The sequence below is a fragment of the Stigmatopora nigra genome, chromosome 12, assembly GCF_051989575.1.
Source record: "Stigmatopora nigra isolate UIUO_SnigA chromosome 12, RoL_Snig_1.1, whole genome shotgun sequence".
Taxonomy (NCBI): domain Eukaryota; kingdom Metazoa; phylum Chordata; class Actinopteri; order Syngnathiformes; family Syngnathidae; genus Stigmatopora; species Stigmatopora nigra.
In genome coordinates, this window is record NC_135519.1 from 8,318,599 (window position 1) to 8,342,348 (window position 23,750).

General features: G+C 40.3%; 3 protein-coding genes across 3 annotated transcripts; 1 reads left to right on the forward strand and 2 right to left on the reverse strand.

Annotated features, from left to right (window-relative positions):
* Nucleotides 1-40: 40 nt before the first annotated feature.
* ttl (tubulin tyrosine ligase) lies at nucleotides 41-3,956 on the reverse strand. The gene is made up of 7 exons (XM_077730342.1): nucleotides 3,283-3,956; nucleotides 2,985-3,063; nucleotides 2,634-2,866; nucleotides 2,318-2,453; nucleotides 1,989-2,258; nucleotides 1,433-1,576; nucleotides 41-1,351 (listed from the first exon to the last, which is right to left on the reverse strand). Exons 1-7 carry the CDS (start codon nucleotides 3,449-3,451, stop codon nucleotides 1,159-1,161), a joined length of 1,224 nt encoding a protein of 407 aa, XP_077586468.1. The 5' UTR covers nucleotides 3,452-3,956; the 3' UTR covers nucleotides 41-1,158.
* Nucleotides 3,957-4,143: 187 nt separating this feature from the next.
* fignl1 (fidgetin-like 1) lies at nucleotides 4,144-6,949 on the forward strand. Its single transcript, XM_077729812.1, has 2 exons — nucleotides 4,144-4,313; nucleotides 4,928-6,949. Exon 2 carries the CDS (start codon nucleotides 4,944-4,946, stop codon nucleotides 6,858-6,860), a length of 1,917 nt encoding a protein of 638 aa, XP_077585938.1. The 5' UTR covers nucleotides 4,144-4,313; nucleotides 4,928-4,943; the 3' UTR covers nucleotides 6,861-6,949.
* Nucleotides 6,950-8,737: 1,788 nt separating this feature from the next.
* ikzf1 (IKAROS family zinc finger 1 (Ikaros)) lies at nucleotides 8,738-22,302 on the reverse strand. The gene is given in 9 exon segments (XM_077729816.1): nucleotides 8,738-10,193; nucleotides 10,427-10,561; nucleotides 11,105-11,230; nucleotides 11,446-11,613; nucleotides 12,890-13,159; nucleotides 17,620-17,733; nucleotides 17,861-17,914; nucleotides 22,010-22,221; nucleotides 22,223-22,302. Coding segments are annotated over 9 exon segments (1,851 nt in total). The 5' UTR covers nucleotides 22,285-22,302; the 3' UTR covers nucleotides 8,738-9,483.
* Between the last annotated feature and the right edge of the window lie 1,448 nt (nucleotides 22,303-23,750).

The following is a 23,750-nucleotide window of genomic DNA, read 5'->3' on the forward strand; positions in this document are numbered from 1 at the left end:
GTTGTCATTTGGAGTACGTATTTGAATGAAAGAGACTTGGTAAGTCACATATTTTTTATTCTATCAACACAATATATGACAAACAACCATGCAACATTTGAACAAGACATCAGCAAAACAAAACACAATATGTACTCACACCTCTGCAATGGCAATACTCGGTTTCTGATCATTTCATTTTATTCAGATTACAGCACAAATGGAGAAGATGCTCAAGATGGAGCAGGAATTGTATCTTTGGTCGGAATGAAAATGTGGAGGACTTGTGAAATCTACAATGAATGGTAAGAATAAGATTTGAAATCCATGGTTTGTTGACATTTACACCAATTTAATAGTTTATGAATAAGTTTTAATTAAAACCAAATCCACATGCTATCCCCTCTAAGGCACCTTTGCCCCCAAAATGCAGTAAAAATATATTTTCATGGGGCAAAAAACAATGTCATATATTTTTTTTACAGCCACGTGTCTGTCAAAATCAAGACATTTTTTTTGTCATTGACAAAAAAATTGACAATGTATTGCAAGACTTATCGAGACAAAGCCAACATTCTGTTTTAAGGTGCCACTCCTTAGACTAAAAATAAAGATTCAGCCCAAAACACACGAAAAAAATTAATATAATACTAGAAACAGATAAAAACAGGACTGGACCATACTAATAAGAACTCAACTGTCATAATATATTTGTGTTAGTCAATTAGATAATTGAGTTGACAGTTCAACATAATTGGAACCATGCGTATAACACCAGATAATGTTGCAGCACTGATTTGTAACCTGACTTTGTAAAATGAAGGAAGCTTCCTTGCTCGTCATTTTCCTCTGCTAAATGGCAATATGCGTCTTTAAAAAATGAAGGGGTTGATAAAGTAACAGTCACATGGCTTCAAATGTAAGGCACAAGTTTCATCTTGAGCGTCTACACTTTCTCAATCCTTCAAAAAATCTGTCCCGGCTACAGTAAGGAACAATTCTAGTCACTAAGGTACCCTCACAGAATAGTCCCATCCTTTAAATGAACAAAAATAGCCAATACGTACACACACACCATCTGCGGATACATGCGTGAAAACAAGCGGTAAAATAAATGCTCTGATTACAGTTGATGGCCTTGCAGAGGAGATTGAAGAAGAGAAGGAGATTTGCTTGTGCTTATAGTCGAGTAAAGGGACCAATATGAAGCGGCCCTCTCAGTTTGGGGGAAGAGCAAACATTGGTCGAGAACAAGGAGGATGGAGAGGAAGAATAAGGCGAAGACGATGCAGAGTCACCACTATTGTTTAAGGTGAACACACTGGAAATGGCAACATCCACTATGCCTTGACACAACTCCGGGTACAGTTTCCTAGCAGCAACAAGACAAGAAATTGTAAGTGAAAAGGAGTCAAATTTAAATGGTTTTGCACAAATATGTATGACTACTGACTGTGCACAGGCTGGTGCTCCGTTGATCTCAATGAGCCAGACTTTGAAGTTCACATCTACCATGAAGTCAAATCCGAATAGCTGGAAGCTCTGGTAGGAGAGATGCTTCGTGCTGATGGCTGGTTCAATGCATGACAGACAGCTTCTGCAAATTCACAAAACTAACTTGATCAGTTGTGTGTTGGCCACATTTTTTTGCTCCATGTAATGGAAACCCCATAATTATACACTCTGGTGAACAAGTTTTAACCCTAAATAACCACAGTAATCTAAAAAGGAAACGACTGTACCTTTTTTCAATTGATTTTTTCCAAATTGAGAACAGCGCTTTCTGAACAACAAATCAATTTCTTAATGATTATATTACGTTATAAGCAGCCTCTAGCAATTTCCACACCATGCACATGCACAGTGTAATTAAGTACGGGTTACTGAATCACCAAATAGATAACCACTCACAATTTCTCCTTTTAACTTTTTGCCAATTTTTGCTTATTACAGTGTGTCACAAAAGAGAAGATGGTAAACTGTTTTGTAAAAGCACATTGTGGGCTTACTTAATGATTTGCTTTATTTGAGGTAATATTGTGGACTCCAAAGTGACGCCGTGAGTGTTGAGCAGGTACAGACGAAACTCGTCAAAGAACATCTCGTTCCCTTCCTCATATCGACCGTAGTTCTGGGAATGCTCCTTCTGGATGCAGTGGTTGGTCAAGTGACTAGTCATATCCTGGAGGTCGGAGCTGTTATACGGCTCAGAAGATGTCCTCAGCACACCCTCGCGATATAAATAGATGTTGTAGCCGTGGTCAACAAGGACCCAACTCCTGAGGAAATAGTATAAACTCTTAGCATAGATGTTTTGTTCTAATTCTACAAGACTTGCCTGATGTCAAACTTCCGATGTCCAGGTTGTAGAAGTAAAGGTTTCTCCAGGTATTTTTGAATAATATGAACCTGTCCTTGATTGTCAATGTACTCCAGTAGTTTGTTAGCATCGTGTGAGATCAGAATGCCAGCACCTGGTATAAGAAAGCATGTTATCTCTGCCCAAATGCCAAAATGGAAAGGCAATAGTGCACTACTGTTGATTTCAAACACATCTACTCCGACTATTCAGACTAGATGAACAACAAAGGTTTGTTAGTAAAAATGACCGTCTTATTTTCATTACATTGTGAAATCCTGTCATAATGTTGTACCTTTGGCGCCAGCAGATGACTTTGCTATCCATACAGTCCCATCACCACTTTCTCTTTTGGAGTGGTAGGAAGCTAAGAAAACTTCTCGCTCATCCGTCTTGGGATTGCTCTTCAGATGGCTGAGACCATTAGTAGCAGGAGCCACAGGCGTGTTGAGGTTAGTGGGATAGATAATGTAGGATTCAGGAATCCAGTTGGATGAATCGGAGAGCTCTGGGCTAGTCTTTATTAGCCTGATGATTTAAAAATGATTGATGTCAGCTAATGTAAAATATTTGAATTATTCAAGAGCAAAATGTAACATGGCAACATGAACAAGTAATAATATATGTCTAACATTGTTGTACATACTTGACCAAGGACGCCTTTCTGCAAAGCTTGTCTGCACCTCTGTAGTAATTCACCAGTTGCACCAATCCAGGTTCATGACCTAAAATGAATAAAACTTTCAATTTTAAATTTGCACATTAACTCTATTATTGTTGATGACTGTCAATGAGTTAACCAGTGATGGAGACATTGATCCTCCAAGACGCATGGGCGAGAAACACCTGCAGTCACTGCAGATTCTTGAGTGGGTGGACACCAAATGCAGCACATACAGATGCTGGTTTCTACATCATCATAAAAGAGGAAAACCCTACTTTACCTAGTCGTCCAAATGGGAGTCTGTTCCGTTCACCGAGCATCAAATTGAATCTGGGGTTGTCTCTTTTCAGCCTCTTCCACTGTCCAGTCGACAGGAGGATTTTGGAAACTTCTGCATAAACAGTGCTGTTATCGTCCCGGGTAACAAAAGTGTACATCTGAGAGGCCATGGTCACCCACAATAGGTGGAAATAGAAATATCGCAGCAAACACTTTGGACTTAAAGTACTTTTCTGCCTAGGTCCAGTGTTATCTTCTCTGACCGGGCCATGGTGATGACGAGTCTGTCATATCCAGTCCAAACGTTAAACTCACATCCAAATCAGGGGATCGGAGCCAAAGTAGCGATTGCTATATAGTATTTGTTTTTTTATAAAAGAAAAATGTTGATTATTCAACAGTCATCAGGGTAGCAGTGTCCAGGATCACACCAGGGTGTGACTGGGAAAAGGCAGCTGCAGACTCGTTCCATTTGCACCGAATAGGTTGCAGCATCCGGTTTTGTCTTAAATGGACCGCTACTAAATTATCCAACTTGATTTAAGATGCGATACGACTCAAACAAAGACTTAAAAAATGACGACATCACGATCGGGTACTTAGGAAAAGGCTAAAATGAATTGTTTATACGCAAAAAAAGACATGCTTTCCACTCCGAAACTGTCTCCTCCTTGTGTCGATAGATTAAATGACCTCAACTATGGTCAATGTAGTTTTCACTTGCACTATAAAATGGGTTAATACTTGTTTATAATGGCATTATTACTAATAAAGGCAGAGAATTGTCCCGTATGTATTTAATTTACATGCATGATATAGGTTCTGTTGCTTATTGTTTGACAATTGATGACAGAGTGGATGCTTAACTTGAAATGCACTTCAATTCCCGAAATGCAAAGGAAAACAAGGGTTACCAATCACGGCTTTATTCACAACGCAACACAAGATGGCACTGCAGGTTTTGTCGTGATCCGTGTCTTTTGGCACATGTTCGACAGTTCCTAATCTAGGTTTGCGATTTGGAGTTCTATGGTAAGTTTGCCCAAATAAGTATTTTTAGCAAATGAGTTAGTTAGTTGGTTGGTCAGTGTGTGTGTGCATGAACAGCAACAGGGTGAAAGAAGTAACGTTTCCTTGATGCGGTGTTTAAAGATTCTTCAATAATTATAGTTTTCCCACAGCGTAAATGTTTTTTTTTGTTATCCGATCATTACTAGAACTAAACAGACAGAATGCTATCCTAATTATTTACATCGATCTAATTACAAAAAGATTAAAATACGAGGAATACTTGCAGGTTGTTCTTTTGCAAACTTCAACGCAAAAGCATTTGAAGCTGTGCGTTTCTAACAATATCGCAATATAGTATTTACTCAATCAAATGTCCTTATTTTATAAATAAGTTTCTTGTCCTCTGTTTGTTTGATGTTTTTATCTTCACATCCCATATTTTAATGTCATTGTATTTACAAAGCATACTGTTGCATGGTTGTCTACGGTCTATGTTAATGTGTTTAAATATTGATAAATTTTCTTGAAGCATATTCACTCCATCGTTAATGGTCTATAGTACGGTCATTTCACATTTTGTTTGTCATATCATGGCATATTGAATTTTTCATCAACTTTGCCTTATTGTCACCAAGCTGGACCAGCCCAGGCATGAGTGGTGCACACCTGGACGAATGGCAGAGGAGGTCCTTTGACATTTCATCTGGCAATTCTACACCTGAACAGACGGCCGAAGCCTACCGGGCCCACATCCTCTCCATTCAGTATGCATGGGCAAGTTCCCACCTCTCAGAGGCCGCCATGGGCAGCCTGCTCAGGACCTACTCGGAGCGCTATGCGGCAGTGTTGGACTCAGATGACCCCCACACTGGGCTTAACAACTATGCTGAAAGTGCCCTTCATCTGGCCCGTAATCAGAAAAACCACAGCGACAAATGGGAGTCATCCCTCACCGTGGAGCGTTTGCTTGACTTGCCCTGCGTGCAGAAGATGATTCAAGCAAGGCCAGAATCCCTGGTGGCACCAGCAGATGTTAGCATAACGGTTGGAGAAGAGAGCAGCAGCAGCATCAGCAACTCTTCATCCGTGTCTGCTTCCAATGCTGCATGCAGGTCAGAGGGCACATCCTTCAAACCTCTTTGGTCACCACAACCTAAAAAAGAGGGTAATGACACTGCCACTATTTATGTGGATAGACCAACACTCCCTGAGGGCACGTCATCTAATAATCTTTCGTCTTCACGTCCAAACAGCAAAGTGCAGTCGGTGTTTAGTCCTTCAGGTCCTCCTCAGAGTAATACACGCCCTGCAGGCGGCAACTATAAATCCAACTTTTTTCCCAATTCTAGTTTATCGAAACGGAAGAATTTTTATAACCCAGATACCAATAAAGGTGAGAGGGCGGCACAAGCAGTGGCTGAGCAGAAACCTGTCGGTCACTTTAAATCAGCCCGTGAGCAGCTAATTGTAGAGCAACAGAAGAAATATTCTCATCAACCCCAAAGAGGAGCCGCATCTTTGGCAACCACCACCGTGAAAAAATCCCTGGGAGCCAATTTGTCTCGAGGTGCTTTTTCCAAATTTGTTTCTCCAAAGCCACGGCAAGACGAAGAGGAAGGCGCAACGGGATCCAGCTCTACCCGGGAACCGCAGATTGTGGATGAACGTCTCAAAATCTTTGAGCCTAAGATAGTGGATTTGATCATGAGTGAGATCATGGACCATGGACCACCTGTTTTATGGGAGGACATAGCAGGCTTGGAGTTTGCCAAGACCACTATAAAGGAGATTGTCGTTTGGCCAATGTTGAGACCTGACATCTTCACAGGCCTGCGGGGCCCGCCCAAGGGAATCCTATTGTTCGGACCCCCAGGGACGGGGAAGACGTTAATAGGCAAATGCATCGCTTGCCAGTCAGGTGCCACGTTCTTCAGTATCAGTGCGTCGTCGCTCACATCCAAATGGGTGGGTGAAGGGGAAAAAATGGTGCGAGCTTTGTTCGCCATCGCACGCTGTCACCAGCCCGCTGTCATTTTCATCGACGAGATTGACTCGCTGCTGTCGCAACGCACTGACGGGGAACATGACGCGTCACGCAGAATCAAAACAGAGTTTCTGGTTTCGTTGGACGGCGCCACCACGGCAGCGGACGATCGCATCTTGGTGGTGGGGGCCACCAATAGACCTCAGGAAATAGATGAGGCCGCCCGTCGTCGCCTAGCGAAGAGGTTGTACATCCCACTTCCTGAAGGGCCCGCCCGGCACCAAATAATCACCAACCTCATGGCCCGAGAGAAGAACCAGCTGAGAGCGGAGGAGCTGGAGCGCATCGTAGCCAGCACTGAAGGCTTCTCCGGGGCAGACATGACTCAGCTGTGTCGAGAGGCCGCTCTGGGACCCATCCGCAGCATTCAGTTTGCCGACATCGCTACCATTGCAGCGGAACAAGTACGGCCCATCCTCTACAATGACTTTCAAGAAGCTCTGGAGACGGTGCGACCAAGCGTCTCACAGAAGGACTTGGAACTCTATGAGGAGTGGAATAAGACATTTGGAAGTGGCCGTTGAAAGTTTTTGACTTAAACAATGCACATTAAATATGATGTAAATAGACTTTTTGGTTTTCTTGTTGCTGAATAAACTGTTGGGTACACCTTTGTTGTCTGATGAATTTGTTTTGATTTTGTTAGAAGTTTTGTTTCTGAAATACTTTACCCTATTATTCAAAAATTTCTAAGGTGATATTAGGGATTCCCCAAATCATAGTTTTCATTAATAAAGTTAAATACTAACTCAAACTATTTATAGCTGCCAGTGATATGCCCCCTGAATAAAAAAAATAAAAATAAATACATAAAATATTATTTTGCTGAATGGTCAAGTTTCAGCACTGGCTGAATGGTTCACTGCCAACCTCTCCCAGTCAAAATGGATTTGACATCTAGTGCCATCAATGGCATCCAATTAGTTAAAAAGGGTTAAGAAGTAATTGTTGAAAACCATTGTAGTATTGTCTCGTTAGTACATGTCCCATGCATCTATGTGACATTGGTAACAACTCCAAAAGATGGATGTGTCAATCATGGCCACGGAAATTGAGTAACACAATGAATCCTAAGAACTGTCCTCTTGACAGGAGTGGACACCACAGGACAACTGGTTCACAGAACTCTGAGGAAGTGTCCCACAATTGACTCATGTGGTTCCTCCCTTGTCCCTGACTACCCGTCTTAAGAAAGTGAATCTGACCAAAGTCTGATGAGGCATTATAAGCCAAGAACCTGGCCGGTCACACGCACGCCCCTCTGGAAGGGGACAATTATAGAGTGCACACACATGAAATGAAATTGTCATGTAATTTTAATGAAATGATCTTTGCAAATCTGGAAGGCCATGAAAAAAGACTGTCATTTATTTTTCATCTTTTTGTCAAGTCCCTCATAAATATTGTATGGTCATGTGGCTGGCCAGTGTATTTAAACTTTGTTGGTTTCGCCAGCAGCTCAAGTGGTCACACAACCCCCCTGGTTGGCTTCACACGGACTCCTCACAGCTGGACTGGGACAGATGCACAGAATTCCTCTGGTGCTGCTTGGGATCCACTGAGTATAGTCTCCAAACTGTGACATATGGTGTAAGGCTTGTTTTCTTAATTTCTACTGTAACAAGGCACTAGTCAAATATGAGCTTTTTTTCCATACACTTGCAGATGCAATAAATAAATCTATATTTTCTATTAGTTCAAAACCATAGGCAATAAATAAATCTATATTTTCTATTAGTTCAAAACCATAGGCAATAAATAAATATATATTTTATATTAGTTCAAAACCAAAGGAAATAAATAAATATATATTTTCTATTAGCTCAAAACTATAGTTTTAAACCCTAGTTTACACTGTATAAAGTATATTTCCCAGTCATCTAAAGTAACAGCCAACATACAAATTGGGCGTAAACATTTTGTTAAGACAAAATTAAGGCAGGGCCTCAATCTAATGTCATCGTGTTATTATGAGAACATTGTAAGGGAAGTGAGATGTGGAATTGGGAAGCAGCGTTTACTGGGATTGGCCTTCTCATGCAAATACCCGTGACCCCTTCCTTACCAGCTGGGTCCCAGTCAAGCGTGAGGCCTTGATGGAGCCACATCACATTGCCACTTCTGCTAAATCACATGATGCTATCAAATTCCCAACAAATAATCTCTAAATCTGATAGTATCGCTTCATCATGAGATGTGCATTTAGCAAACAAGGAACATTTTGTCTTAAAAAATGTTTTGTAAAATAACTGGGTTTACTATGTATAGTTTGGGGAAACTGCAGTTAAAGGTATACAAAAAAAGTGCCATTACTTTGTTTGCCTATAGTACTTGACAGTATAACTGAATATGACCCACGTTTAATTTTCTCTTTCAATTAATTCAATGAAGAACAAAATAATTCATGTATATAAAATATCCTTTATTGATATTTTGTCACTTCAGCTTCACAAGGCGGAATACTTGTGAGCCAAACAATTCTTATATGACAGAGAAGGAAAGAAATTGTCTTCATATTTTCCATTCAACAGCAGTCATGTTTTCACTATAAACACATTTAATACAGTTAAACAGGAAAGATGGCAGCTGGTCTATTGACAAACACATTACTGTAATAAATACAAAACAAATTGGCAAGTAAATGTCATAAATAATATGAGAGTTGTCATGAGAATATAGGTTGGAAAATGACCTTGATGAAGTTATCTTACATTGACACATTTAATTGATTGCATTTTATACAGACAATTAACTTGCACTTAAAACATCAGCAGTGAACACACCTGTAAAATGCACTTTTTAAATTCATTTCTTTTTATCTAAAAAAAATGTATATAAGGTTGCTGCTTGAGGGAAAAATGTTCCAATCAACACATATAATACAAGATAACAACATTATTGTACTGTTTCTTTATTGTACTGTTTCTGCTGTTTAGGCTCAACATTTTGTTGTGACTGAACACTATTTCTTTTGACATTTTTTGTCTACACAACCTTCATATTTGAAATGAGATTCCGATGTCTTTGGAACACTTCCCTATTCAACATACATGCACACGATATAAAATGACACTTTTACACATATATGGGTGTGTTTTCACACTTTGCACTTATACTTGTTGATGCAATACCGTATGTCTGCGGGAGTCAGTAGCGATGCTCCCCTCGTGTTATGTGAGAAGAGAACTCGTATCGGTCTTGACTGCGATGGCCACAGAGATTGCATTCAAAGGGGTCTCTGAAGCCGTGGCAGCCCATATGTATGGTGTACATGACGTGATCCAGGAAAATGACGCGACAATGTTCGCATCTGTACGCCCTCACCTGATCGCCGTCTGCCGTTATCACCTTGAAGCCCTCCGAAGCCATCTCCATGCTTGTTCGGATGGCTTCGTACTGTCGCTGCTGCTCCTCCTTCACCAGGGGCATCGTGCCATTTCGCACCCCTGAGGTGATGTGATTGGTCAGGTAGATGAGGCCGGGGGCCGCCCCGCCGGCTCGGTCCCCGCTGTTGCTCTCCGTGTCTGTGGAGTCTTGGCCACTGTGGCTCGGAGAGGCGTCCTTCTCACTGGACGTGGACTTGGATTTGGAGAGCAGAAGCAGATTCTCGGCCGCGTTGTCTTTAGCCGACATGTTGTGGCCCGTGGCGGGCTGGGCCTCGGGGAGCGGCTTGTGTAGAGGGTAGATAGAGCCCATGCTCATGTTGGAAGATGGGGCCGGGGAGGGCTGGACCAGGGGGCGGAGCGATTCTGCCCCCAAGTAGCTAATGGCACTATTGATGGCCTGATCGATGACGTGAGGCTGAATCAGCTCGCCTGCCGTGGCCTCGTACGGAAGATCGGAGAGACGGTTTTGACCTGAGGAAATACAGGCATGTTGGTTTTCACAGATCCGTAAAATGATGACCTGCATGCTGTGATCACAAATCTTCAGCTGAACTTGTTTCGTTATTTTCTCTCTGCCCTCTGGTAGCACTTTTTTTTTATAATAAGGCTTGACAGTGTAATTACATTGGAAAATGACATTTTAAAAAATGTAGTGATTTGTTTATACTTGTAAAGGCACAAAGGAAGCAGATTTCAGCCCTTACCTATAAACTTCTGTGGCATAGTGCTTTTACGCTTAGCTACATTATTAGTTAGTCTGTCTAGCGCCGAGGCTCTGTCAGATGCCGTCTGGTTTAAGTCTTCCCTCTGTTCATTCTGGCTGCTTTCTTCCGTTACTACTGGAAAGCAAGACAGAGAAGGAGGTTTCAGCGTCAAAATAGGTGGTGTAAGAGTCATATAGGTACTAATGTAGGGGGGCTGCTTTTTTCTCTCCTTCTTTCCTTGCTGACTAGAGCACTATTTTCTTAGAGGGAATGGATCATCTATGATGAATGATGTATGGATCGAGTGCCAAATTTAGGGTGAAATGATTGTACCTAAATAGTAGAGTCTACTACAGTTTTACTATGTTGTGTTGGTTAGCGTGTAGGAACAAAGAAAGTCCTTTGGGGTAAACCTAGTTTGGGCAAGTGGTCCTATCTTTTCCTCGCCTCTCGACTCCATAGGGAGATACAGCTGTTTTATTGGGGTTTATTAGGGACACGAAATTTCAGTGTGAATAAAGCTTCCACTTGTCCAACCGCCATGATTGTATACTATCTTGTTATTTTTAAAGCACCTCCCCTTGGGGAGCCTGTGTTTAACGCTCCAGAAAAACTCACAACAAAAGCAATCTAACAAGGGCATCTCTATGAAAAAGGATGTAAAGATGAGGCACAAACCTGTATAGATACTGTTCTGCAGCCCCATGCACTGGAGATAGTTGTGACATCGCTCCTTGTGCTCCTCCAGAGAACTACGCTGCTTATAACTCCGACCACAGTATGCACACTTGTGGGGTTTGCCAACTATAACAAGAAAATAACAAACATCTATTTTTCACTTCAACTGGTGGAGTAACATTTCCAAAAGTTCAAATGTACTGGGCAAATGATTTATACAGAAAGACAAACTAAGAACTAAGTTTAAGGCAATTATATTATATTCATAATCACCAGAGAGATTCTACATCATATCTTGAATATATATCCTTTAATGAGTGTCTTAATCCTACATTACTGACCCGAGTGGGTGCGCAAATGGCCGGTCAGAGCGTCCCTCCTGCGACAGGCATAGCTGCAAAGATGACACTTGAAAGGTTTTTCTCCAGAGTGCAGCTTGATGTGACGCAGCAGGTTTCCCTTCTGGGTGAACGAAGCGCCACACTGGCTACACTGGAAGGGACGTTCTCCTGAGAGCAGGAACACAATACAGAAAATACTGTAACAAGGCAGCAGAAACAATGACCTTGAACAATGTTTCTTTCGTTGGGAAAAAAAAAAACATGCCGCAACATGGGGCCAAGTATGTTTAAAGTATCTGAGGATGGAAAAGGAGGGAGAGGATGGAGCGGCTTTGGGGTATGGTGTGTTGGGGGCTGATCCACAGTGACGCTCCATCTCTCCGTGCTCCCCCCCCCCCCCCAACTCCAGGCGCTCTGATCGAACAAGAGCCTCTCCGATTCAGCCTAGCAGTTTCGTAATGCACCATTGCCTGGGTCAATTTGATCTGAAAATCTCATTTTTTCCTCTTCTTCGTCTCTAAAATAAGAGCCGCGCATCACAATGCAAATTCAGCCTCATTTAAATAAAGTGAAGGAAACAGTTTGTGTTGAGAGCCAGTCTTCCTGATCAGCGCTCCTGGAATAAGCCAATATCCAGCCTCTTCGAGTGTTGTGGCATTCTGTGAGAAGCTTTTAATATGGCTTTTCTCAAAGGCCCCACCTCAATGAAATACGAGTCACCAGTGAAGCAGCAAAAAGTATATAAAAGGGGGAATTCATTAAAAAAGCATTTCTGGAGCAAAGACTCGCCACAGAATATTTTCTATTCAAATAGGTGGCACCTCATTATATCTTTTTTTTTTTTTAACTTTCATTTACATTAGTCCACTGTTCTTTTATTCCATTTTGAGTGTCATTAGTTTCTAAAGCATGACAGTTAAATGCCTTTTTCAAAAATGTTCCCCACGACTGATTCAGGTTCATTATGATTGAATATCCATTGATAATTTTAGAAAAACTTTTAATAGCTAGATCAGATTTAATTGCTGTATAGAGACACCCTCTCTCTTAACTGGGTCATTTTTTTATTGTATTATTATTAGGGGGTTTTGAGGCAGGAAGGCGATTATCTTTGCACCTTGATTCCCCAAGAAGTTGCTATGTACTTGCCTCATTGCCTTATTCAGTCCTTTTTTTTCTTTTGTATTTTTTTGTCTTCAATCTCATACACACAACCAAACTACAAGATTATCACTTTCATTAATGTTTGCAAAGAATGCACCAAGAGAAAGAAGCCAAGTGATACGAAGCGTGACTTTCATGCCAAACCAAAAGGACGAAAACCCAATTTGATGTCTTCATTTTGTAATTCAAAGTAAAACACTTTGCTACCTCTCGCCATCCTCTTACTGTACTTTTTAAATTGGCTGCATGTGGATGGCATGATGAATTGCATGTTGCTTACCAGTATGGCTTCGCTTGTGCACCATCAAGACATTGGGGCCAATACAAACTATCCCACAGATATCGCACTTGAGCTTCCCGTTGGATAGCCGGATGCCGCCGGCCGAGGAGAAGACCTTGGCTTCGGGGCTCGGCTCGGAGCCGTTCACCTTGACCCCCGAGGCATCGATCACGCGCAAGTCTTCCGCGCACTCCTCCTCCTCCGCGCCATTCATGTCACAGGAAAGCCCATTCTCCTCATCACTGCGAGCCTCAACTTTAATGTTACAGGCTGGAAAAGAGGGCAGGGGAGGGGAAGGGCCACGGTTTAGAAGAGGACCAAGATTTTGCCAGTCTTATTGTGTGATGTGGAATTAGTTCATGTCAGATGATGATATAAGAAAGCTAACTTTGGCAGGGAATGGCATTTTCTATTTTGCGACGATATAGATAGTATACTAGGGGACTAAAATGACGTTATCGGGGAGTGCAAAAAAAATAATAAGGTGCTGAAGCTGTGCAATATGATCTGGTTTCCAAATATTGGTCACCCACTCTATTTTAATGTTATTAACGCAGTGGGGGGAATTGGCTGCAATAAATGTTCAATCCATTTGCCTTTCTTACTTCAAATGGATGGACAGCTTCGAGTGATAAGATAATTTCACTAGCGAGAGTCACCCTACCTACACTCAAGCAATGTGTTAAAACGCATGTAAAGAACGCTGTGTGTTTGGGGATATCAACCATGAGATCATCGTACACCATCTTTCTTCGTTGACACTGACATAAACAGGAAACAGAAACGCAGGAAGGACTACCGTGCCGAGAGTGAGATGAACACGCACGCAACTTCTAGTCAAATTTCTTCCTTTCTTCAGCCTAAATCGTCAACTTGGTTCATGTTAGGCGCACGACGGATAACAAACCACCACCACAGCCGTGTTTTTTAATCTGACTGGTGGTGTTTCCACAAAAAGAGAAGTTCCCTTCTTCTTTCCCATCACTTGTTTAAGAAAATTGACTGACAAGTTCTCAAGCTGCGGTTTGCACGCCCTGCTAACAACAGCCTGATTTCCCTGCGTTTTTAAACACTGCTTTGACAACAAAGAGGAAGAAGTGGAACTCGTGAAACATTTTGGAATCCATGGAAAAGGGGAAGCTTCAAAAAGAGGGCCTGTCTAACTGAAATACCAAGAATTATGGAGAAGTGACAGAAAGGGAAGCGCAGGAAAGGAATTGTAAAACAACATGTAACTGAAACAGGTTGACTTTTTTTCCCCCTCACTCCTGCTTGCTTGACATTCACATTTAAAGTAAAACCACCATTGTTAGTCAAACTTTTTTTTAAAACAAGCTTTTTGTGAAAAAGTAATGCAAAGCCAAAAGCATTTACATTACATAATTCCACAATACTCGTATCCCTCCTAATTTTATTTCACACATTGCATCTGATCTTTTAAATTGTCCTGCAAATGTAATGGAAAAAAATAAAATAATTGGCGGGTTTCTAATCCATCTCTTTCCATTATGATAATTAATCATTATTTACAGTAATATAGTCATTTGGTTGTGAAATTAATCTTATTTAAAGTCATTTATTTGCATATGCAGACCCAATTTAAATTAATTTCTCATCTAAAAGGCGTAATATGCAAGTGTCAAAGGTCTTTTCAAATGGTTCAAAGTGTGTTTAAGTTGTCGTGCAAGCCTCCTGCATGACTGAGGTCATTGGAGAAGACAGAAGGGAACCGTGAATGTCGGGCTGCTCATGGACATGGGGAAGTTGCAGTTGAACCGGGACTAGGAAGAATGATTTTGACTTTATACCATATTTGTCATAGGCAATTATGCTGTTTTGGTTGGACAACAAACAAAGCACCTAGCAGTAAATCAGCCATGGGTCGAAGTGGATAAACTTTATCCTTGAATTGCAAACAAAGGAGAAGTAATTCCTGCCACAGAAGTAATTGGCACATTTGGGTGTTGATAGATAGCAGATATGGGAAGTTAGATAGCAAGTGTGTAAGTTCTTGTCGAGTGTGTTGTAACACGCTCAGCCTGCTTGGGGTTCCTGTTACAAGGCACCAACCTATGTGCAAGGAACTGGAACAACACGTCCCAACAAAAATATACACTTTTACAGTGTCTTTAATTTTTTCCATCCAAGCATGTAAAAAAAAAACAGTTTCTTTGCTTATTTTTCTTTTTTTAAACTCAAATTCTAATAAGATCCACAATATGAAGTGTATTAGAGATTTTCAGTTTTTTCTAATATAGTTTGCTACAGATTATACAATAGTTCCATGGATGTAAAAAAAAAAAAACATTATTTTTTACTTTGGACTTTTGTAAATTGGTTTAATATAGTCATGGGTTTAAATTATCCATGCCAATTATTGGTTTTGTTTCTATGACATTGACACAAAGATGGAGAAACTTAGACTTCCTCCTCTTGTGTTTTCTCTTTAACTACATATACATAAAAGGATCTCACGATGGTTTATAGTGACTATTTGGGGAAGTAATTGGCATATATAACTGCATCATGGTCATACGTAATGTCTAATTTTTTCAGTTGAGATAGAATCGTTGTGCTATGTGTGCATGTTTGCCGATGATTCTCTCAAACATGGTGGCCTTGTTCCCGGGTGTTTTATCTCCCAGAGTGTTGAAACTGTCTGACGGCAACCTGTTTCTGAGGAAACTCTTACACATCCTATTTCAGTTTCCTCTCGCTTTTCATTTCTCACTGCTTACCGCTACGTTTTGCCGTTATCTGGATGAGTGGAAAAACACAGTTGATACCCTCCAAAAATATTTCCTAAAGTATGTAAATCTAAGTATAAATAATTTTATCTCGGCTTGGAGCTGCGCAAAGTATTCTGACTTTAATCTCGTTAAATAAAATTTGCGGAATATCACAACTTTTTTTTCTTAAATAAAATGGTATTCTGGCTTTAATCTCACAATATTATGATGTAAACCTATTTAACTCTATATATTCTTGTAGGGCTATTTTTTATTTTCTTTCTCAGCGTGGCCCTAATACGTCTTGGTAAAATATTTTTTTAATGAGTGCATCAACTCATGTTGATATAAACCTTGTAGAAGCCCCAGAAACAAAATGTGAAAAATGTTTTCCATATTTTTGTTGCAGTCATTTAAAAGGATTTGATGTACAGCACAGATGGGAATTCCCTGGTATCCTTAGCTTTACTATGACGCAGTAATCCCTCTCTTGATGTCGACCGACTCAAATCAAGTCCACATTAGCTATTCCTTAAGATTTGGCATATTAATGACATGCCATGGATCAAAAGGCTCCTTTTTTATTTTTGTTTTTGCCAATGACCTAAATGCATACACTCTGTGTTATTTTAGATACTGTCATTGATCCAGAGGATAAGAAGATATAAGTATGTCTCACCTAATTTGTTAAAGATCGCATTGGGGAATAAAATGTATGTTACACTTTGCAAGTTGACATTAGTTTGACTTAAATGCTGCATTGGGAGTAATTAAAATAAGTGTTGAGGGCCATCGTTGAGGTAGCTGAACTTTCAAATTAGAGAATAAAAATATTAACTGTTAATAATACGATAAATTTGATTTGATCAAAGTTTGCATTTTCATGCATTAACTGCCATTGTTTTTTATGGTTGTTTGAACATTCATTTTAAAAGAGTAAGAAAGAAAGCAAGAAATCTAAAAGTCAAAATGTACGGTATTGCTTAACTGGTAACGTAATGAAATACTCTCCAAATAGCTGCCACAACATTGCCTGCCTCAGAAATTAATGCAATCCACCGATTGCACTTCTAACATACCACATTTGTGGAAAGGTATCACACATGACTTGCTGCAGGTACTATTCCAAAATCTACTTTTCAAGGAGTTAACCGTCCACAATCTATCTTTTCTATGTTATTGTCGTGCGATCTACCAATGCTACCTTGGCAATCTACCAGTAGTTCCCTGGCAATCTACCAGTAGTTCCTTGGCGATCTACCAGTAGATCGTGATCTATGTACTGGGAACCCCTGCTGTACAACATCTAAATCAATACCCAAAGGAGCATGAGTGAAATGAGTTGACAAAGATGAAAACAAAGGATGCTATTATCAAAATTATAGATAATTTTCATTCATTCATCTTCTGTGCTTCCTTATAAAGGTTGCTGGCAGCTGACTTTGGGCGAAAGGCAGACTGCACCCTAGACTGGTCAGTCAGAGAGACAGTCAACTCACAATCATACTCCCGCCAGCGAGAATCGAGCCCAAACCTGACCGCGTGAACCACTACACCATTAGGCGGCTACTTTTAACCTCCAATGACCCAAACTCTTGCAAGGTATGCATTTTTATTTTCTCATTTACATTTAGGCTAATTAGGACCTGATGAGTGTAAAAACAAGGAATTCTCTTTTTACATAATGTAGTTTCTGAGTGGACGCCAAGCCCTTGTAGTCAAAAATTCAACATTGTAGTGTTTGACAACCAAAAAATGTCATGTCCAAACATGTGGATGCTAGGCCATAAGAGGTTAATGGACTTACTAAATATAAATTCCATTTAGAAATGTATTAATGATTTATTTTATCATTTCTGATAGCTTGGCCTAAACCTTTAAACAATTAAGCAGACGTGGCAACCATTCACTCTCATGTTTTTAAGATTTAAAAGTAACCGCAGGAAGGTCAAACAAGCGTAATTAAAAATAAAAAGAGTAGAGGCGGGGATTGAGGTATACCTTTGTCCCCTCGGTTGTGCTGCGGATGGGTAGAGCCCGCTGACAGGTCCTCTGGGAGAGCCATAGGTTCCTCCGCCTCCTCTGCCGCGTCATTGCCGGACGGGCTGTCTCGGCCTGGGTTGATACACATCAGAAAGCTCCCATCATTCACTTCGTAAGGACCCCAAAGACTGAAATTACCTCGAGGCGGTATGTAATCGGTTGGCGGCTATTGTGTTTCCATCACGGAGCAGTCGCTTACCTGGCATGGGGGTCATTTCCTGGGCCTCCTCTGTCTCCATGCGGTGCAAGTACTCTAATGGGGGACAGATTGAGATGTAAAAGTATGCACATTTAATCAAGAGCAAGCAGAGGAAACATTACACAAAGCGGGAGCGGGTTAAAGGGTGGATTCTCACTATGTCACCTCGGCGAGATCACTTTTGTCACACGGCTGTCGCCCGCATTACTTTGCAAAGAATTACAGACAATTTCATTACAAGTCTGACAGAGTCTGAGATGGGAGAGCGGCCCGCCCGGCTTCAGCCCAGATAACGCCGGCTAGCCGGGAACAGGCTTTCAGACCACATTTGTTATTTATTGTTAATTTCCTGCCACGTAATCATCTAAAAAATGCAAAGTGACCGCGGCAAAATTAAGCAGAAAATTAACTGGCCTCAGGTCACTGAGGATGCGGGTGCTTGCCGTGCTCAGCTGATCAACGCTCATGTTCTCTCTAATTTACTGTGTACGCATGGCTGAGTCTGAGGCCTCGCCGCAGCCCAGAAGGGGAGCGAGGGTGCCGGTGAGATTGACGTCGAGGCGGCAGAATGGATGGCAATTGAGGGAAAGAAGTCGAGAGAAAGAGTTGGGATGGAGAAGTTCTCTTTGTTTGGTGTGAGACTCTGGTGTCAAATTGGTGGCTCAGGCCCCCAATGGGGCCTTATAATCATTTTGTGTGGCTCGCAAAACAAAATCAAAAAGTGCACAGTACTCTCAAAAAGAACATTTCCTGCAATACCAAATCAGTAGAGTCCTCAACGCAAGATTGAACATTACTGAAAAAGCTGAGAATTTAATTTTTTTTTATTTAAATATAAATAGAAGTATTTGATTCCCCCATTTTTTATATCATTGGAAATTTTAGATACATGAAATTAAAAAAAATGTGAATAAAAGGACAAATTATGGTAGTAAAAGACTTAAAAATTTATTTGGACAATTTTGAAATCAAGAATGTCATTTTAAGTGGCCCACAAAATTAAATCACTTTTGTTATTAATCCCAAAATAAGTAAACTTTTGTCGTGCCTCTTTACATAATCGAAAATTAAATCATTTTTACCTTTGAATTTTGAGGAAAATATGACAAGTTTGCATAAAATAAAATTGAACAATTATTTAGTATTATAATTAATTTAAAAAGAGGAACCTGACTATTGTTAGGTCACCAACATCTTGAAAGAAATTGAATATCAAATAGTTCTCCATTCTCTTATTAGTTGTTGAATTGTGGCAGCCCTAGTTTCTTCACTTTCATTGACGGTGCTAGTGTTCCAATTCAATGTAACCGGCCGCCTGCCTTCCCTCCAAAAATGGATTGAGTGTCTAGCACCATCAATGGCAGCCAATTGAGTTAAAATGGCTCTACGGTTTGGCCGACTTAAGGGTATCGTAACTGCGATGTGACCAGAGGCCCCCTTCTTTGGCCAGGGCTGACTATCTGAGGAGTCACCAGTGCTCGTGGCCCCATTAATAATAAATGGCCCTCAAGCATGAAGCAGATGGGCCCGACAGCTCCGCCACTTCAAGAGTGGCTGGCTGGGGCCGCCGCAGCGTCCAAGTGGCCTCGCGGGGAGAAGTGAAGCTCCTGAAAATAGCGAAACAAGCCCAAGGGAGAAGGGGAAGCGTGGCCTTCCTGTTTCGCTAACAGATGGCTCCACACATTTGGAACAAATAGTGGGAAGCAAGAAGGCTTATGTGTCGCAACTCAACAGTATTTTGCGGAGTCAAGTCAGACGAAGTGCTCGGAAAAGAAAAGGGGAGGGGGTGGGGGTGAAAGGTCATTCGTGCAGATGATTTGTCGCGTGTTAAGGAATCGCAAACGCGTTGGTTGACGGAAATGAGAAAAAAAAAAGCGATCCTACATACTTTCGGCCACAACCTACTCTGGAAGGTATGGTGTGTGCTCGATAGTCAGGAAGTCGGTTTGTATGTGTTGTACTGGAAAAGTTTTGGTCTGAGTTGATGTGAGGAGAGGCAGGAAGAGGCTTGTGGCTTGCATATGCGTATATACATTGGTGTCAGTGAAAAAGGAGGGGTGTGGGGTCTTTTTCGTTGAGGGGTGCAACATGCAGACACCAGAAAACTGGGTGGAGATGAGAAAAAGTTAAACCGTTAACAGATACTGACGGCCTCACCAGTGACTTGGGGACACATGAAAGAAGCTGAAAAGTAGCATTTCTTGATAATGGAGAAATTGTAACTATGCGCATGAATGTGTACACAACAGTTTGAACCATTGATGCCCCATTTACGCACTTATTTGAAATATAGATAGTTATTCAAGTCATCTATTCTATGTATTACTTCACCAAGTTGAGAGTATTATATAATTGCAAAGCATTATATTGGTAGTTTGTGAATAATTTCATGAAATGAGAAACACCTATGTGCACCTTAAATGTCGAATACCAGTGTTGAAAACAAGTAAGGCTTTCACAGTCATTATTTTATAGTCATTTTTGTCAAAATTTTAATTTTGCATCTCTTTAGTTTATGCTGCTTTATCAAACCAAAAGTTTGACGATGGTAAAAATCAACACTTTTTAACAAGAAGAAATAATGAATAGAAACAACAGTCACACACAATGCAAAATTATTTTAAATCACCTTGAACTTTATAAAAAACAAGTATCAAACTATAAAAAGTCTTTTTTGTTAAATAAAATTAAAAAATGATCGGAAAAGGACAGACCTGCGCATAAACAATTCACAACATAATTATATCACAAGTTAAAATGTAATGCTTTAACCATTTTGGGCAACACATTTAAATTTCATACAACTTTAAATTTAAATGTAAAACAATCTTGTAGATGTCAGAAAAGCCTTGAAGCCAAGTTATATGCGATCAATAATTAGAAGGCGGAGTTATATTCTTTAAGATGAGAAGCATCGCATCAGTAATTCGTGGTACGGACGATAGAAGCGGGTGGACAGAGTTAGCAGATGTGTTCTGGGGGGCCTATTGAGGGGGTGGTGGGGGGAGCAAAGGTGCAGTCATGAGAAGTTTGCTTCATTTGCATGTGACACACTTCGCTAGTCTGCTATTCAGACGGTACAATCATTTTAATAACTGCCTTTCTTGTATTGCCTGCTGCCCTCCTACTTCTCTTTCTTCTGACAGCGCACCATGCACACATTTCGGCACTTCTGCTTCTAACATTTTACTCCCCAAAAAGAAAAAAAGTCATTTGTGCAGGTGTGTTTCCAAGGTTTAAATAGACAGAAAAGTGAAATCATTTTTTGGGAAGTGTTGCTTTTTTTGTATAATGTTGCGAAAAAATTCTTTTTTAGTTATTTAAAGAAAGTGTATTAATATTCAACAATTATAAAACCGTCTGTATATTCCCAGAATTAATTTTTTTGTGAATTATATCTCCCAAGGTGCTCGGGTATCAACGTTAAAATACAGAAAATTACTATGTATTTTAAGATCTATTTTTTTGTACATCAAAAAAATGTAAGCATTTAATTTTTAGTAGGACAAAATTAGTTAAGAAGCAGCAAATGTTGCCGTTCTCTTTCATCTATTTAAGAAAGAACCTTCTCGACAAAGTTGAATTAATTTTAGAGGTGAGGAAACGATCATGTTTTTTTCCCCACGGATCATTTTTAAGAGACATGATAAGATAACCGGGTAAACCGTGATGATATACAGAAATTTCAAACTCGGCTGTCTGGTTACCTTAATATAAACCCTTCAATTTAACGCTCATAGCAATAGGACACATCCTTTGCAACAGGTGTCACGAAAGAAAAAGAAAAACACTTCAATAATGCCGTATTATGCTATTTGAAAAAGAAAAGTAATCTTGAATAATTCATTTTTCAAAATTAAAAATAATACTTTTTCCTATAAATTTTTGGTTTCCCACCAATATCTGTCAATTTTGTATCATAGATAAAAATAAAGAAAAGACTGTTATCTGGAATATTTAGTGTCATATCGAAGGAAAAATTTCCTAAGGAATAGAATGAGATGAGGCACCTGCATTCTTTTTCCAGCAGGTGCATCCCTCATAAAAAAAGACCCCTGAAGATCTCAGTCCGCTTTTTTGTAGCTATCCCCCCCATCCGAGAGCTGTTCACGCAGTAGTTGAGCTAAAAGTTAGTGGAAGCCACTTTACCTGCTATTCCTTGAGTTTGCAGTATGAAGTTCTTCCAACTGTCTCCAGCTCCATGTGCAGAAGGTCGCAGCGCGACGGCCCCATGGAGCTGCGCCCTCAGTCCCTCCCCTCTCCACTGCACTTCCTCGTTCCAGCCCAACATGACTACAGTGTCCTCAACTGAGGCATTTTTCTTGCTTTTATGCACAGGCCCGGTGTGTGGCGGGGCGTCGTGGCACTTGCTTTGTGCCGTGCCAATAAAAGCTGACACCCAGTAGACCATTACTGGCAGCCATGCATGAGATGGGATGAGGCGCGCGCGAGAAGAGTGGACCATTCATTGTTTATTTATTTCATTCTCACCGAGGGTGATGATAGAGAAGGAAGAGGGGCGTTGGGGGTTTCCGGGGGGGGGGGGGGGGGGGGGGGGTTACGCTTGCATATTGGACAGCTCCCCTTCTGTCACCGATGTTGGCACGTTGAGGCAGCCCATGAAATTAGCACGACTACTGTACACCTGATAACTCATCTCTCAAATATTTTCACTTATGCTGCAATTTATGTTGAGTTTAATAGGCTAATCTTATCAAGTTCATGTAAAATGGGGTCCTGACCTTTGTGACCTTGAAACTTTGACCTCCTTCCCCCAAAATTTAATTAACTTATTCCATTTCACATTACAAACCATTGCTCCATGTTTGATAATATTTCCGCTTATCACTTATCATGTATGTTATTCTACACTTACTTGACCATGTATATAATCATGGCAATGTCATCAGATGAGACAAGACATATCATCTAATGAGACATGTACTATTATGGAAAATTGATTAGATTTTTTTAATGGCTGTTAAACTAATTGCGAGGTCACTGGAGTTTCTGCGCACCCATCCAGTGTGAAAGTGCTCTTTTGCAGTCATTTTTCGTGTATAGGAATCATTGTCAATGCTGAGAATAATTAATTAGCTGGAAGTTGATTTTGTTGTCCTTAAATTGCGCCTAAAAAACGAGATAAAAATTAAATGTTTCTAAAATGATTTTTCCACAATATCTAACCCAGTGGATGTCATTGCGCTAGATGACAAATTTATTTAATTTTAATATATATATATATATATATAACTGTGCTGTAATTATAATGTAATCAATGCCTCACATTTTTTTGCCATCCATAATATAGAAATCCAATAATATAGTCTCTAAATTCTCTCAAAACTATTCCACAGCTATTCCATAGCTAATGGCCAAGGTCTAATATTCTGTAGGAAATGATTGCAATCTATATGATTTAATGATTAATATTTATGTGGATATTTTTAATAAATAATGATGGCCAAATTGAATCACACCTTATTCAAAATTATATATTATAAATTCTATACTACTCTCATAACAATGTTTATCAGGAGCTTTTTTGACATTTCTTATCCCATACGGTCCAATTAACAGTATATTCGTAATGATCAAATATCATTGAAAGGCACTTCGGTTTTGTTTAGATTACAAATTGACTTTACGTTCCCAGTATCCCACCATCTTTAGGCCCCTCAGTCTTATCTCAGGAGCGGCGGTGTACTGGATTGCTGAGTCACTGGCTCTTATCTCCTGAGAAGCACAACTTTCAGGCAGTTGCTTGCAAAAGGAGGAACTTTAAACAGGAGCGCTGTGGCCTGCTATGTCTTCTTGGCTAAAATGTGGATTGCAGCAACACTTTGTGACTTCCTCAATACTTTGTGTTGGGTCAGAGGCTTTTTTTTCC